Genomic DNA, 13672 nt, shown 5'->3' on the forward strand with positions numbered 1-13672 from the left:
GGGGCTGCTAGAATAGGTGGTCCCCTCTGTGCCTAGCTTACTACTAAGTGGGCTTACCCCTGTTTGGTCTTGATACCTCCCTTATTTCCCCCTCTAATTGAAAGGCAGGTCTAGATAGTTCAGATTATGTGGTTTTGTTTGAAGAAGAGAAAAGTAATAAACTGGGGGAAAAAATCAAATACTCCGAACTTGGGTGGAATCCTTAAAGGTTCTCATCCTAGGTTTGAGAGACGAAGGGGAAAAAGAGGGTGAAACATCACAACAGTACAATAAGAAGTATCAAATAAAGTATCCAGTGAGCACTCCAGAGGGGGAAAAATAAATAAAAGATAAGCATCACATAAAAGCCATGGTATTGAAATAAAGTAGCAGAGCACATAAAGGAAGAAAAGAAAAGAAGAAAAATAAGTATAAATGGAGACAACGTCTTCAATAGCCAAACCAAAACAAAGAAATCGGCAAGAACTAGATAAAAAAAAAATTAGAAATTGAACCATTAAATCATGTTTAGATCGTTTTTCTGTTGTGGTTATTTTTCTAAATCTTGATCCTTTTGTTTGCTTACAGTTGATGCGGATGAAATTAAAAGGCTAGGAAAGAGATTTAAGAAGCTTGATTTGGACAACTCTGGTTCTTTGAGTGTGGAAGAATTCATGTCTTTGCCTGAGTTACAACAGAATCCGTTAGTACAGCGAGTAATAGATATATTTGACACAGATGGGAATGGAGAGGTAGACTTTAAAGGTAAGAGAGTAGTTTTTAAAAGTTATGAGTTAGACAGTTTTTGAATAATTTTACAGCTTTATGTACAAAATGTCTAAAAAGTTCAGTTTCTTAAAATGCCTTTTATTGATGATCTAAAAATAGATAGGACTTTGGTATCTGAACTGTTTTGGTCATTAATGGTCCAGTTATTCTAAAATGTAATCTTATAAAGTAGGATTTAGTATTTTGATCTAAAAGAAACAATAATATTAAGGAGTGAGAGAGGTAGCTTAACAGACTCAGCACTTGCTCTGCATGCAGGAGGCCTATTTGTGTGATTCCCCAGTGAAGTGACCTGAGCTCAGAGCTTAGAATAGCTCTCTGAGCATTACAGTTGTGGCCCTGACTCTACCCTAGAAGAAAAAGTATTACAAGTTGCATTATTAAAACTTTTGGGGGGCAAGGTTGGACCTAGCGGCAGGTTATGCCTGGCTCTGTGCTCAGAAATTGTTCCTGCAGGTTCACAGGATCATATAAGGTTGCTGGATGTGGGTTAGCCACATGCAAGACAAATGCCCTACTGCTATGCTATTGCTCTAGCCCTGCATTAAGCTTTTTAAAAACAATGCAGCATATTAAATTATCACTATAAGCTAATAATAAAGATGAGCTCATTTCATAGAAAGAATTCACTGTATTTTTTGCTCTATAAGATGCAAATAGTTGGAGCCAGAGAGATAGCATGGAGGTAGGGCATTTGCCTTGCATGCAGAAGGACGGCAGTTTGAATCCTGGCATCCCATTGGTCCCCTGAATGTGCCAGGAGTGATTTCTGAGTGTAGAGCCGGGAGTAACCCTTGAGCGCTGCTGGGTGTGACCCCAAAACAAAACAAAGCAAAAAGATACACATAGTTTTTAGATGCTCCCCTCCCCTGCACTCAGGCTTCAGCTCCAGGCAGCATTCACTCCATAACACTTACTTTTGGGAGGAAAGTGTCTTATGGTATGAAAAAATACAGTATTTATTTTTCATCTGGATTTTATAGACAGTAGAACCTCTAATATTAACGTGATACATAATTTTTTAATTGATTCTGTAAACATTTTATTGGGGAATCATTTTACTTAGTGTAGGACCTGAATTTTTACTAATTTAAAATGATTATGTTCATCTCTCATTAGACTTCTTAAAGTTTATTTAAATGATTTTGAAATGTGGAACCAGGAATCCACATTATTTTGTCTTTTTTTGGAGGGTGGGGACACCTGGCAGTGTTCAGGGATTACTCCTGGCTCTACACTCAGAAATCACTCCTGGCAGGCTCAGGGAACCATATGAGATGCCGGGAATCAAACCCAGATCAGTTCCTCACAGGTAGACTGCATGCAAGGCAAATGCCCTACTGCTATGCTATCACTCAAAGTTATTTTGTTCTGGCAAAACAATGTATCATTTTTTTATACCAAGGGGAATTAAAGTTTTGAGTGGTATGCTTCTTAGTCATCAAATATTTTAAAATATATAAACGTGTGTGTGCGTTTGTGTGTGTGTGTGTGTGTGTGTGTCCAGAGAGAGAGAACAGAAAATAAGATCATGAGCAACCATGATTCTTGTTTTGAAATTTCTAATGTGGCATTCAGTTTTAAACACTGCTATCACATTTTCTTTTACTGCAGGGAAAAAGGTTTTTGTGGATGTGTAAAGTAAATACTTTTCTAGAAAAATAATTTATCCTGCTGACTAAATATTTTTTTATTCTTTAGAATTCATTGAGGGAGTTTCTCAGTTCAGTGTCAAAGGGGACAAGGAACAGAAGTTGAGGTGTAAGTATTTTTCTTTACTGTGCCTTCTCCATCTTGCACCAAATTACTACCCAATACTGTGTTACAACTCTTCAAAAATATTTCAAAAATTCTTTTTATTTTAGTCTTTTATATATATTATATATTTGCACCAGATTGAATATATATAATGCAAATTCTTGTAGGATATTTATAACAGGTTTCTTCAGCAATATGTCACTATTGGTTTTAGTTGGATAGTTGGAAAGATAGAATTTCCTTCTATTGAGAATAGTCATGTAAACTACGTTTTTTTAGAAAAGAGGTGTTTTGTTTGTTTTTAATGAAAACTAGCAAGAAACTCTAATGTGCTTAAGGTCAACATGTTTTACACACAGTCCAGTTTTTTTTTTTTTTTTTTTTTTTTGGTTTTTGGGCCACACCCGTTTGACGCTCAGGGGTTACTCCTGGCTATGAGCTCAGAAATCGCCCCTGGCTTGGGGAGACCATATGGGACGCCGGGGGATTGAACCGCGGTCCGTCCTACGCTAGCGCTTGTAAGGCGGACACCTTACCTCTAGCGCCACCTTCCCGGCCCCACAGTCTTCAGTTTTTAAGCCAGAAGTTCACTGTGCTTATACAGGCAATCTCTTATAGCAAGCATCTGATACCTTTTTAAATTATTTAACTTTGATAGAGAGCCATTTTAGTCACTAATAGTTCTCTGAGGCATTGGATGAGTTCAAGATGAACTGATAGAGCTGAGCATAGCAATTGCTTGCTCTTACTAGCTTTTGCAGGTATCAGACATTTTTCTAAGCAGTTAGTGTCTTATCTCATTCAGTACTCAAAAACAACTAACTGGGACTGTTACTAGCTCTGGTTTTATATATGCAGAAGAGGAAGCTTAGCATTGTTAAATAATTTACCTCAAGCTACATTAATTAGCTATATTAATAAGCTACATTAATCTTGATTAATTAATGGATTACAATAATACTATGGATTGTACATTAATCCATAGTCCATATTCTTATTCAACTTTGTCAAACAACATCTAAAGGTTATTTAGGAAGGAACTGTCCTCATATTTATGCTTTGTGATAGTTCTAGATGCTTGATAACTTTTTTTGTTTTTCAATTTTTGTTTCTCAATTAAGGTGTAAATTGCTGATTTTCTTATTTTCTTAAGATTCCCATTGATATTTCATACTCTCTTTTCAGTTGCTTTCCGGATCTATGACATGGATAAAGATGGCTATATTTCCAATGGGGAACTCTTCCAGGTGCTGAAGATGATGGTGGGGAACAATCTGAAAGATACACAGTTACAGCAAATCGTAGACAAAACCATAATAAATGCAGATAAGGATGGAGATGGAAGAATATCCTTTGAAGAATTCTGTGCTGTAAGTACTACAGCTTATTATAGTATTAAAGAAGGTTTTAGAAAAACACTTAGTAGAGAATTTCTTAATACTAGCTTGCCTTTAAGTTCTCCATTACTGTTAATATTATTCTCAAGAGGAACCAGAGATAGTAGGGTGTTTGCCTTTCACAGGGCCAACACAGAATGGACCCCAGCATCCCATATGGTCCCCCAAGCCTGCCACGAGCTATTTCTGAGCACAGAGCCAGGAGTATCCCCTGAGCGCTGCCAGGTATAACCCAAAAACCAAAAAATATATATAAATATATATAAATAAATATATATATTATTCTCAATAACATACTTTGTTATTATTTGATAGAAATTTAAAAATGGTACTAGTAACTTTTGTTTATTAGTAGTAGTCCCCAAATCAACAGATACCTAAGGTAGATGCATTTTTATTTATTATTTATTATGCTTTTAATTATTCTTATTTATTTGGGAGAGGAGTCAGTTTCTGGGGGTAGACCCAGGCACTCATACATGCAAAATGTGTGTCCTACTGCTGAATTCATTCATGGCTAGATTATATTCTTAAAGTTCATTAAAAAAAAAAAACTTTTATAGTGAAAACAACATGCTATTGCACAGAGAAAACCCAACTGTTGGAAAAAGCTTTCTTTCATATGCTCGAAATACAGAAAGTTTTTCCTGGGGCGATAGTACAGCAAGTAAGGTTCTTGTTTTGCATAAACCCAACCTGAGTTTGATCCCTGGCATTTTATATGGTCTCCTGAGCACCACCAGGAGTGTTTCTGAGTAATTCCAGAGCCAGGAGTAATCCCAGAGAATCACTGGGTTTGACCCAAAAACTGAAAAAGAAGAAAAGTTTTTCTTTATTACCTTAGTTGAGAAGGATTTTTTTTTTTTTTTTTTTGGTCACACCCGGCAGTGCTCAGGGGTTATTCCTGGCTCCAGGCTCAGAAATTGCTCCTGGCAGGCACGGGGGACCATATGGGACTCCGGGATTCGAACTGATGACCTTCTGCATGAAAGGCAAACGCCTTACCTCCATGCTATCTCTCCGGCCCCCAGTTGAGAAGGATTTTGTGAGATTTTTTAAGTGCTCATATTTGCTGCTGTTGTTATCTGCCCAACCATTAGCTTTATTTTTTGGTTTTGTTTGTTTTGTGCCTTTGGAAATAGAATTTAGAACCTCACACATGCAAAGCATGCACTCAATTCTAAGAGCCACACCCCCAACCTGGTTAGCTTCTTTTATTTCTTTGGGGAAGAAAATACTATACTCTATCTGGTTGGTAAGTGTTTACAATTCCTTCCAACCTCCTTACCACTGCCAAACCATAGCTAAAGGACTCCTGTGAACTGATTGAACATGACTTGAGACCAGACTGATAATCCATAGTGGTCAGTTTTCAAAAGAAAGAAAGAAAAAGGAAATTCTGTGCTTTGGCGGAGTGGAAGGAAGTTAAAATAGATTCTTACACAGCAAAAGTTACAGACTTTTGTAACTTTGGCACTTATAACTTTATTATTCAATGAAAAACTTAATATTTTTCATTAAAACATCAAAAAGTACCAATAAAATTGTGCATCTCACAGATTCATTAAGTTGAGCAAGGTAGGCATGAACAAAAGTTTATTTATAGAAACAGACTAAAGTGATCCTGCTGTCTCTCTCGCTTTTTTTTTTTTTTTTTTTTTGGTTTTTTGGGCCACACCCGTTTGATGCTCAGGGGTCACTCCTGGCTAAGCACTCAGAAATTGCCCCTGGCTTGGGGGGACCATAAGGGACGCCGGGATCGAACCGCGGTTCTTCCTTGGCTAGCGCTTGCAAGGCAGACACCTTAACTCTAGCACCGCCACCTTACCGGCCCCTATCCTGCTGTCTCTTTTAAAAAAAAAATGTTTTAACCCCCTCTATAATATCCCCAATAGTGACTGTGCCTATGCAGGGGGGGAAAAAAAAGGAAAAATAAAGCACAAAATAATCATTTTTCCACATATATATTGATTCATTGTTTTTTTATTTTTGACATCCTTATTTTGGTGTAGATATTGAAGTTGATGTCTCCTTTTTTATTTTAAATTATTTTATCTTATCTTTCTCTTTTTTTTGCACTCCGGCATGATTTGAATTCAGAACCGAGACTATTGTGTGGTGCTTTTCTTTATTTCTGTAGGGCTCACTGGGTATTTAATTTGATTTTTTTTTTGTATTGTTATGGTGTTTCAATTACCTTTTTCAAGTCCTCTCTCAAACTGAGGCTGATAGCCACTAGAAGGACTTCGCCCATTTTCAGCATATTTTTATTTTATTTTATTTTATTTTTAAAATATATTTTTTTTGCTTAATCTTTACCCCATGCTATTGCTTTTCTTTCCCTCAAACAAAACCACATTACTCGATTTATCTAGCTTAGCCTCTCAAATAGAGGGAGAAACAAGGGAGGGCACCAGGATCAAATAGATGTATGATCACTGATAGTAAACTAGACAAAGAGGGGACCACCTACTCTAGCAGCCCGAGGGGTGATGGGGGTGGGATATGGGTTGCAAAAAGGGAACAGGGAAGAGGGGAGGACAAATTTGGTGGTGGGTATTCCCCTGATTCTATGTTACTATGTACCTAAAATACTAATGTGAAAGATATGTAAGCCACTATGATCAAAATAAAAACTTAAAAAAAAAAGAAAAAGAAACTAAAAAAAAAAAAGTTTTATCACCATGTTTTAATCACCATGAAATTAAAAAGCTATTCAGTGATTGGGTTTCATGCATACATTGTTCCACCATCAATCCTTTTACCAATATTTACTTCCTACCACCAGACTACCTTTAAGAGAGTCATTATATATATATATGCTTTGTACTGTGGTTTACAGAACTGTTGCTGACTGAGTTTCACACAGAATGTGTTACCATCTTTCATCATTTCTCCTTCCTCCTTGTTGAATGCTTCCCTTCACCACAGTCATTGTCCCATCCCCAAGTGCCCTCAGTTGGCTTTTTTTTTTTTTTTTTGATTGAATACCAGTACTGGTATTGTTTCCATTGTATTTCAGAAGTGAGTTATTTCACTGTTGTTATCCTCATATGAGGCAGATCATTCTGTGTTGGTTGGTCTTTCTTCCTCAGACTTTATTTACTGTGGGTGAAGGGGTGGTGGGGAGAAGCTGGCTACTTCAGGAATGTCTCAGAGTTCTGGTAATGCTGAAATGTTGATTGCTGAATGGACGTTCACTTTGAAAATTCAGCAGAGGGGCTGGAGAAATTGCATAGCTGCAGGGCATTTGCCATGCATGGAGCCAATCCCTGAGTGCCACCAGTGTGACACCCCCCAAGAAAAAAAGAAAAAAATTATTCAGATTCTGAACATTTCAGAATTCTCTTCTTTTTATTTAGATTGCACGTAATAAAATTTATCTCTTCAAAATAGTCATTTATGTTTTTAGATTATAACAGCTTTACATGTATTTGATTCCCTACTGGAAAAATATGCAGAAAATTTAAGTTCAACTCATAGTAGTTTTATTAATATGTGGAATAGACTGACATAAATTCTTTTTTTTTGGATTGTGGTTTATGGGTCACACCCAGCAGCACTCAGGGGTTACTCCTAGCTCTGTACTCAGAAGTCGCTCCTGACAGGCTCAAGGGACCATATGGGATGCTGGGATTCGAACTGGGTTCAGTTCTGTGTTGACTGCCTGCGTGCAAGGCAAACACCTTACCGCCATGCTATCTCTCCAGCCCCACATTCCACTTTCTTTTTTTGTGGGGGAGGCACACCTGGTGATGCTCAGAAGTTATTTCTGGCTAAACACTCAGAAATCACTCCTGGCTTGGGGAACTTTATGGGACGCGAGGGATTGAACAGCTGCGTGCAAGGCAGATGCCCCACCACTGCGCCACCGCTCCAACCCCAAGGCCCCATATTTTTATATTTTTATTTACTTGGGCCTCATATGGAGGTTTTAGGTATCTCTTCTGGCAGTGATCAGATATTATGTGGTGCTAGAGAATAAATCCAGTTGTACCATATACAAAACTTGCATAATCGAGGATTGAGTGCTAGTACAGTGATAAAGCACTTGTCTTGCATGTGGCCAACCAAGTTCTCTAAGCAGTACAGGAGTAATTCCTGAGTGCAGAGCTAAGAGAAACTTATGTAAATTCATGATGTGCCCTTCCTCTCCCTCCCCTCTGGCAAAAAAAAATAAAAAGAATCTTAAAAAAAAGTTGTAGAATCTCTGGTCCATATTATTTCTTGAGGACAATTTTTTTTAACTGTATATATTTTGATTGATTGATTGTTTGGTTAGTTTTTTTGGGGCCACACCAGCAGTGCTCAGGAGTCACTCTGGTTTCGGCATTCAGAAATTGCCCCTGGCAGGTTGAGGGACCATATGGGATGTCAGGTCCCTCCCTGGTCGGCAGCATGCAAGGCAAACACCCTACCACTGTGCTATCTCTCTCTGGCCTCTCTTGAGGACAATTTTCATATTATCACCTGGTATTTACAATTAAACAACTAAAGTGGAAGTTTGGAGGAGATAAACTATAGTGGGCCAAATACTACCTATGGTCTGTTTGGGCTTTTTATTTTTGAATTTTTGCATCACAACTGGCTGTGCCAAGGACATTTCTTGATGGGGCTCATATTGGTGGGAGGAGGATGGAACCCAGTTCAATTATGCGCAAGTGCCCCTTCCTGCAATACTGTCTTCCTGTCCCCTCTGGCCTGTTTTGTATTTCTTTGACTAAGAGTAGTTCCTCACAGTTTTTCATGTCTTCACACAATTTTAAAACTGATTAAAAAGCATAAGAAACAAATGCCAGAGAAAAGGTAGAAGCATAAAACTTATTGATCCTTTATAATATAAAATTGCTAATCCTTGTACTCAAACACAAGAAAATAGCTATACTTTTGGTAGTAATACGCTGTTAAAATTCTAACTAAAGACTAAGTAGTGTTTAAAATTTTTTTTGTATGTTTTTAAAATTGTAATTTTGATAAGATAGTTGGTTAAACTTTATTTGTTCTCATCAATTGCAGGTTGTAGGTGGCCTAGATATCCACAAAAAGATGGTGGTAGATGTGTGACTCTTTTTTAAAGAGCATCACCCAACACTTTTGCTTTCTTCTCCATCTCTGAAGATCTGCTCAAGACGTCCAGCAATGCTCTCTGTGTATTTAAATGGAAGTATTTTTCTCTGTGAAGCCACATTTTCCAACATGAGCCTCATGAAGCCAACTAAGTGTTATTGAACTCTTATTCTCTCAATAACTCAGTGTAGCACTTTAAAGTCTGAAGGACAGCAACATGAAAAGAGCATATCAATGTGGGAAGAAAGGGAAGGGGTTGGCTTTTTAATTTATTTTTCTTCATCTTTTATAACAAGAAAGTATCTATATATACATATGTACATATTTATATATAGATATATGTAGCTTTCTATATGTGTAGTAGGTTGGCTTTAATTTAATATACTTGATTCAGAAACAAAATGATAGAGTACAAAGTGCCAAGCAGAACATAAAACATCCTTCCTTTTATTTCACACAGTTTTTTATATATAGCTCGGAGATTGTACAATTTGAGCCGGGTGTGAGGCCAGCTAGTTTCCTTCTGTGCTTTCTCCTTTGAGAGATTGACAAAGCATTTGTTAATGTCTTCTTATTTACCTTAATTACATTTTTGTAACAAAGAAGTTTGTAATTTTATTTATACCTATAAATATATTTCCAGGGACTGCGTCTCATTGCTGAGCAGCTTTTAATACATCTCTGCTTGAGGAGAAAGTATAGTTCAGTGCTACTGCCAAGAGCTTGTTCTTGTGTTCATATAATTGCGGAATTTATGGCTGCTTCCTTCTGTTACTTCATAACTAGGAGCTTTTACATTTATTGAATGTCCCTGAGTAAATGTAAGCTGTCGGTTGTGATTTTATAAAGACCAGAAGTGAGGCAATCATGAGTTATCTTAGACATTATTGAATACATGACGTAATCATGTAACTGCTTAATTATCCATTTGTTTGATTACATGGGTAAATTGTCAAACTTTTTTTTTATGTTTGAACCACGAATTTCCCTTCTGTGTTTCAGAAGATTTGCAGCTAACCTAAAAAATTGGTGATAGTTAATATGCATGTATATATCTAAACATTCACACATATTTGTGATTTAAATGGAAACCTTAATTTATATGCCACAGAAAAGCAAGTTTTTACCTCTTCGATTTCTTTACCACAGGCATAGAGTGCATGATGGTTTTCTTGATTTGCCCATATTTATAATGAATGATAATAAATTTGTGTGATATAAAAGTAGTGTCTCATCTTCCACCTGATGCTATCCCTTCCTTTTTCTGCAAAGGTACTATTGGCTGGAAGAAACATTTTGGTTAGCTTTCTAGGACAGTGTTCTTTCCCTATATAGTTTTGTATAAAAACTGGTTTTATAGTCATGAGTGGAAAGGGGCAGGCTGAATCATGGTGAATGAATCTTAAATTGAGCACTTGCCTGCCTTTGCTGTTCCTTCAACTGAGTGCTGCACATCATGGGCTCTGTCTATGAGAGAAAAATCCCGGTGCTTGGTGTCCTTGCATGACATGGAGTTTTGCATGTAGATCGATTTAAAATGTACCTCTTGTTTACATAATTTGCATAATTTTAAAAGATAATGTTGCCAAACTTTGGAAATGTTAATGTTCAAACTGAAAATCTCCACTACATGTAACTTTCTTCCTCTGGATCAGTACGTGGCTTCTTATTCCAGCCAGCGGTTTGATCTGTTCCAGTGTCAACTGCCATGTGCTCTGCTTCAAGGGGGAACTAGTCTTTTGTGAATTTTTTGTACATAAGTATTTGTTACAAAATATTTTAGCAAATGCTTTCTATTTCTCTTGCTTGTGCATATCTTGGCTGGCGTTATAAAAAGAAAAAATAGTGCAAACATTATTTCCTTACTGGGGAATGAGGGTCTTATCTTTTTTTTTAAGTGTGTGGGTGGGTGGGGGAGGGGTGGTTTATGTTGAATGTTTAGTTTTTCTTCTGCATGAAACATCATGTTGTGGGATCTCTAGAAAACTTCATACTGTATGAATAAGGAAATAAAATATTTGAAACTTGAGTGTATTCACAGTGGTCTCTGAATAGTTTTAAGTGTTTCGAGTCATTTAATTCTTTCAGGGTTTTTTTGTGGGGGGCATCTGGCTGTTCTTAGGAGTTACTTCTGGTTCTGCACTCAGGAATCAATTTTGGTGGGCTTGGGATCATATGAATGCTGGGGATTGAAACTAGGTCGCCTGTGTGCAAGGCAAATATCCTACCTGCCCTACTACTACTCTGACCCTTCTTTCAAGTTTTGTTAAGCTGATAAATGGATTTTGACTAAGTCAAAAGTGAGTCTGCCTTATTAATAGCTAATTAACTGTATAGAAAAGTCATTACAAAATCCTTTTATCTTTTTGCCACATACTTGATTCTGTTACAGGTCTGTTTACTTCCCTAACAGATATCCCATAGCTATTACAACCAAGTCATGATACATTCTCTTCGACTAGAACCCTCCTCTTCTCCCAACTTACACATACTAGTATACTTTGGTTTTCATAATTTAGCCTTCCAGACATAATTAATTTTGTACTATGCATTTGTCTTCCTGTTATTGAACTAAAAACACAAGAGCAGTGACTTCAGTTCTTATTTACTGAAAACTGCAATTTTCTAGAAGTTTATGCAGTGTTTATTCTAATGAATTTAACAACACCTTGCTCATACAGGTGGTAATTTTATAATCCTATTCAGTACTTTGACATTCTTCATAAGAGATACATTCATGTTTTTGATTAGCATTGACTTAAATTTTATTTATTTAGCAAAGTGATGTTTCTATATGCCTATAACTGTAATAAGCATTTGAGATATCTGTGGTATATGGCATACCTATCCTTGAATAGTAGAATCTATTGAGGATTTTTTAACTCTAAATGCCAGGATTGTTTTCTATGTTCTAATTATAACCTACTCTGCACTCCATTGCTAGAATAGTTAGTTAAACCTAAGTCAATAGACATATACAAGTCTTAAGTCGCCTTTTCTTTACCCAGGCCTGGTAGTTTTGAACTGATGATTCAGTCAGCAGTGAAATGTTAATCTACAAAATGCTAGAAAATATTTGCAAATCCATTTATCTGGTGATTATTATCCAGAATATATAAAGAAACCCTAAAATGAAATGAAATAAAGCCACTTGATGGGCCAGAGAGTACAGCTGTAGGATGCTTGCTGTGCAAATGGTTGGCTTAGGTTCTATCTCCAGCACCACATGTGGTCCCCTCTACTCTGCCAGGAGTAATCCCTGAACACAGAGCCCTGAGCACTGTGGTATATGGACCAAAATTTGAAATGAGGCAAAGGAACATTTCTAGATACACAATGATCAATAGCACATATATACTCAAATGGGGTTGCAAATCCACTTAAAAAGTATAGTGGTGGGCCGGAGAGATAGCATGGAGGTAAGGCGTTTGCCTTGCATGCAGAAGGACAGCAGTTCCAATTCCGGCATCCCATATGGTCCCCGAGCCTGCCAGGAGCGATTTCTGAGCATAGAGCCAGGAATAACCCATGAGCACTGCCGGGTGTGACCCCAAAACATATATACACACACACACACACACACACACACACACACACACACACACACACATATATATAGTGGAGGGACCAGAGTAATAACACAACAGTAGGGCATTTGCCTTGCACACAGCCAACTTGGGATAGACCTGGGTTCAATCCCTGACATCCCTTATGTTCCCTTGAGCCTGCCAGCAAAGACAGAGCCAGGAGTAACCCAAGTGCTGCCAGTTGTGGCCCAACCCCTCCCCAATGAAATAAAGTGAAGAAGTGTCAAAAAAGAGACAAATGCCTGTCCTAGCAGATTGGAGAGAAACGGGACATTGATGGCAGGAAATGTGTGCACTGATGAAGGTTATTGTACATTGTATGACAAACCCAATCATGAACAACTTTATTTTTTTGTTTGTTTCTTTGGAGGAAAACTATTACGAACAACCTTGTAACCATGGTGTTTGAATATCTATAATTATATTTAAGAAATTGAAACCCAAGAGCACCAGTAATGGGAATGTCAAACGGTATAGTCAACTCTGGAAAATAAAATGTGGTTCATTAATAACTTAGAATTCTTCTATTTGTGGGCATATCTCCAAATACCCACAACAGTTTTTAGTCACAATAGCCAAGGACAGAAACATTACAAATTTCTACAAGATGGAAAATTTATATGGCTATACATAATATGGATTGCTTAGCTGTCAAAGTGAATTCTTGGGACTGGAGAGATAGCACAGCGGTAATGCAGGACAGATGGTGGTTCAAATCCTGGCAACCAATATGGTACCTGTGCCTGCCAGGAGTGATTCTGAGTGCAGAGCCAGGAGTAACCCGAGTGCTGTCAGGTATGACCCAAAAACAAAACCAAACCAATAAGTTCTTAGACTTGCTACAACAGACAAACCTTTAAAACATCAAGAATAATAAAAGACTACTCATTTGAGTTCCTGGAGTTGCCAACTTCATATGGGACAAACTAGAGCAGGGATGGTGAACAAGTTCGACACGAAGAGCCAAAATTTGAAACTGTCAGAGTCAGAGCCTCACCACGCAGTGGCCTGCTAAAACAATACTTACACAAAAGCATCTAATTTTAACAATAATCTAACACATTGCATTTTGCCATTTTGAGTGAGGGTCAAAAT

General features: G+C 37.4%; 1 protein-coding gene across 1 annotated transcript in view; it reads left to right on the forward strand.

The window, feature by feature from the left end:
* Nucleotides 1-11019, forward strand: part of PPP3R1 (protein phosphatase 3 regulatory subunit B, alpha) — a 66420-nt gene extending 55401 nt beyond the window's left edge. Inside the window, exons 3-6 of the mRNA XM_049785118.1 lie at nt 568-744; nt 2470-2529; nt 3712-3896; nt 8940-11019. Coding sequence (XP_049641075.1) covers nt 568-744; nt 2470-2529; nt 3712-3896; nt 8940-8987 — 470 coding nt within the window. The 3' untranslated portion in view covers nt 8988-11019. The remainder of the gene's footprint in view (nt 1-567; nt 745-2469; nt 2530-3711; nt 3897-8939) is intronic.
* Nucleotides 11020-13672: the final 2653 nt, after the last annotated feature.

Source organism: Suncus etruscus, chromosome 12 (genome assembly GCF_024139225.1).
Source record: "Suncus etruscus isolate mSunEtr1 chromosome 12, mSunEtr1.pri.cur, whole genome shotgun sequence".
NCBI lineage: Eukaryota > Metazoa > Chordata > Mammalia > Eulipotyphla > Soricidae > Suncus > Suncus etruscus.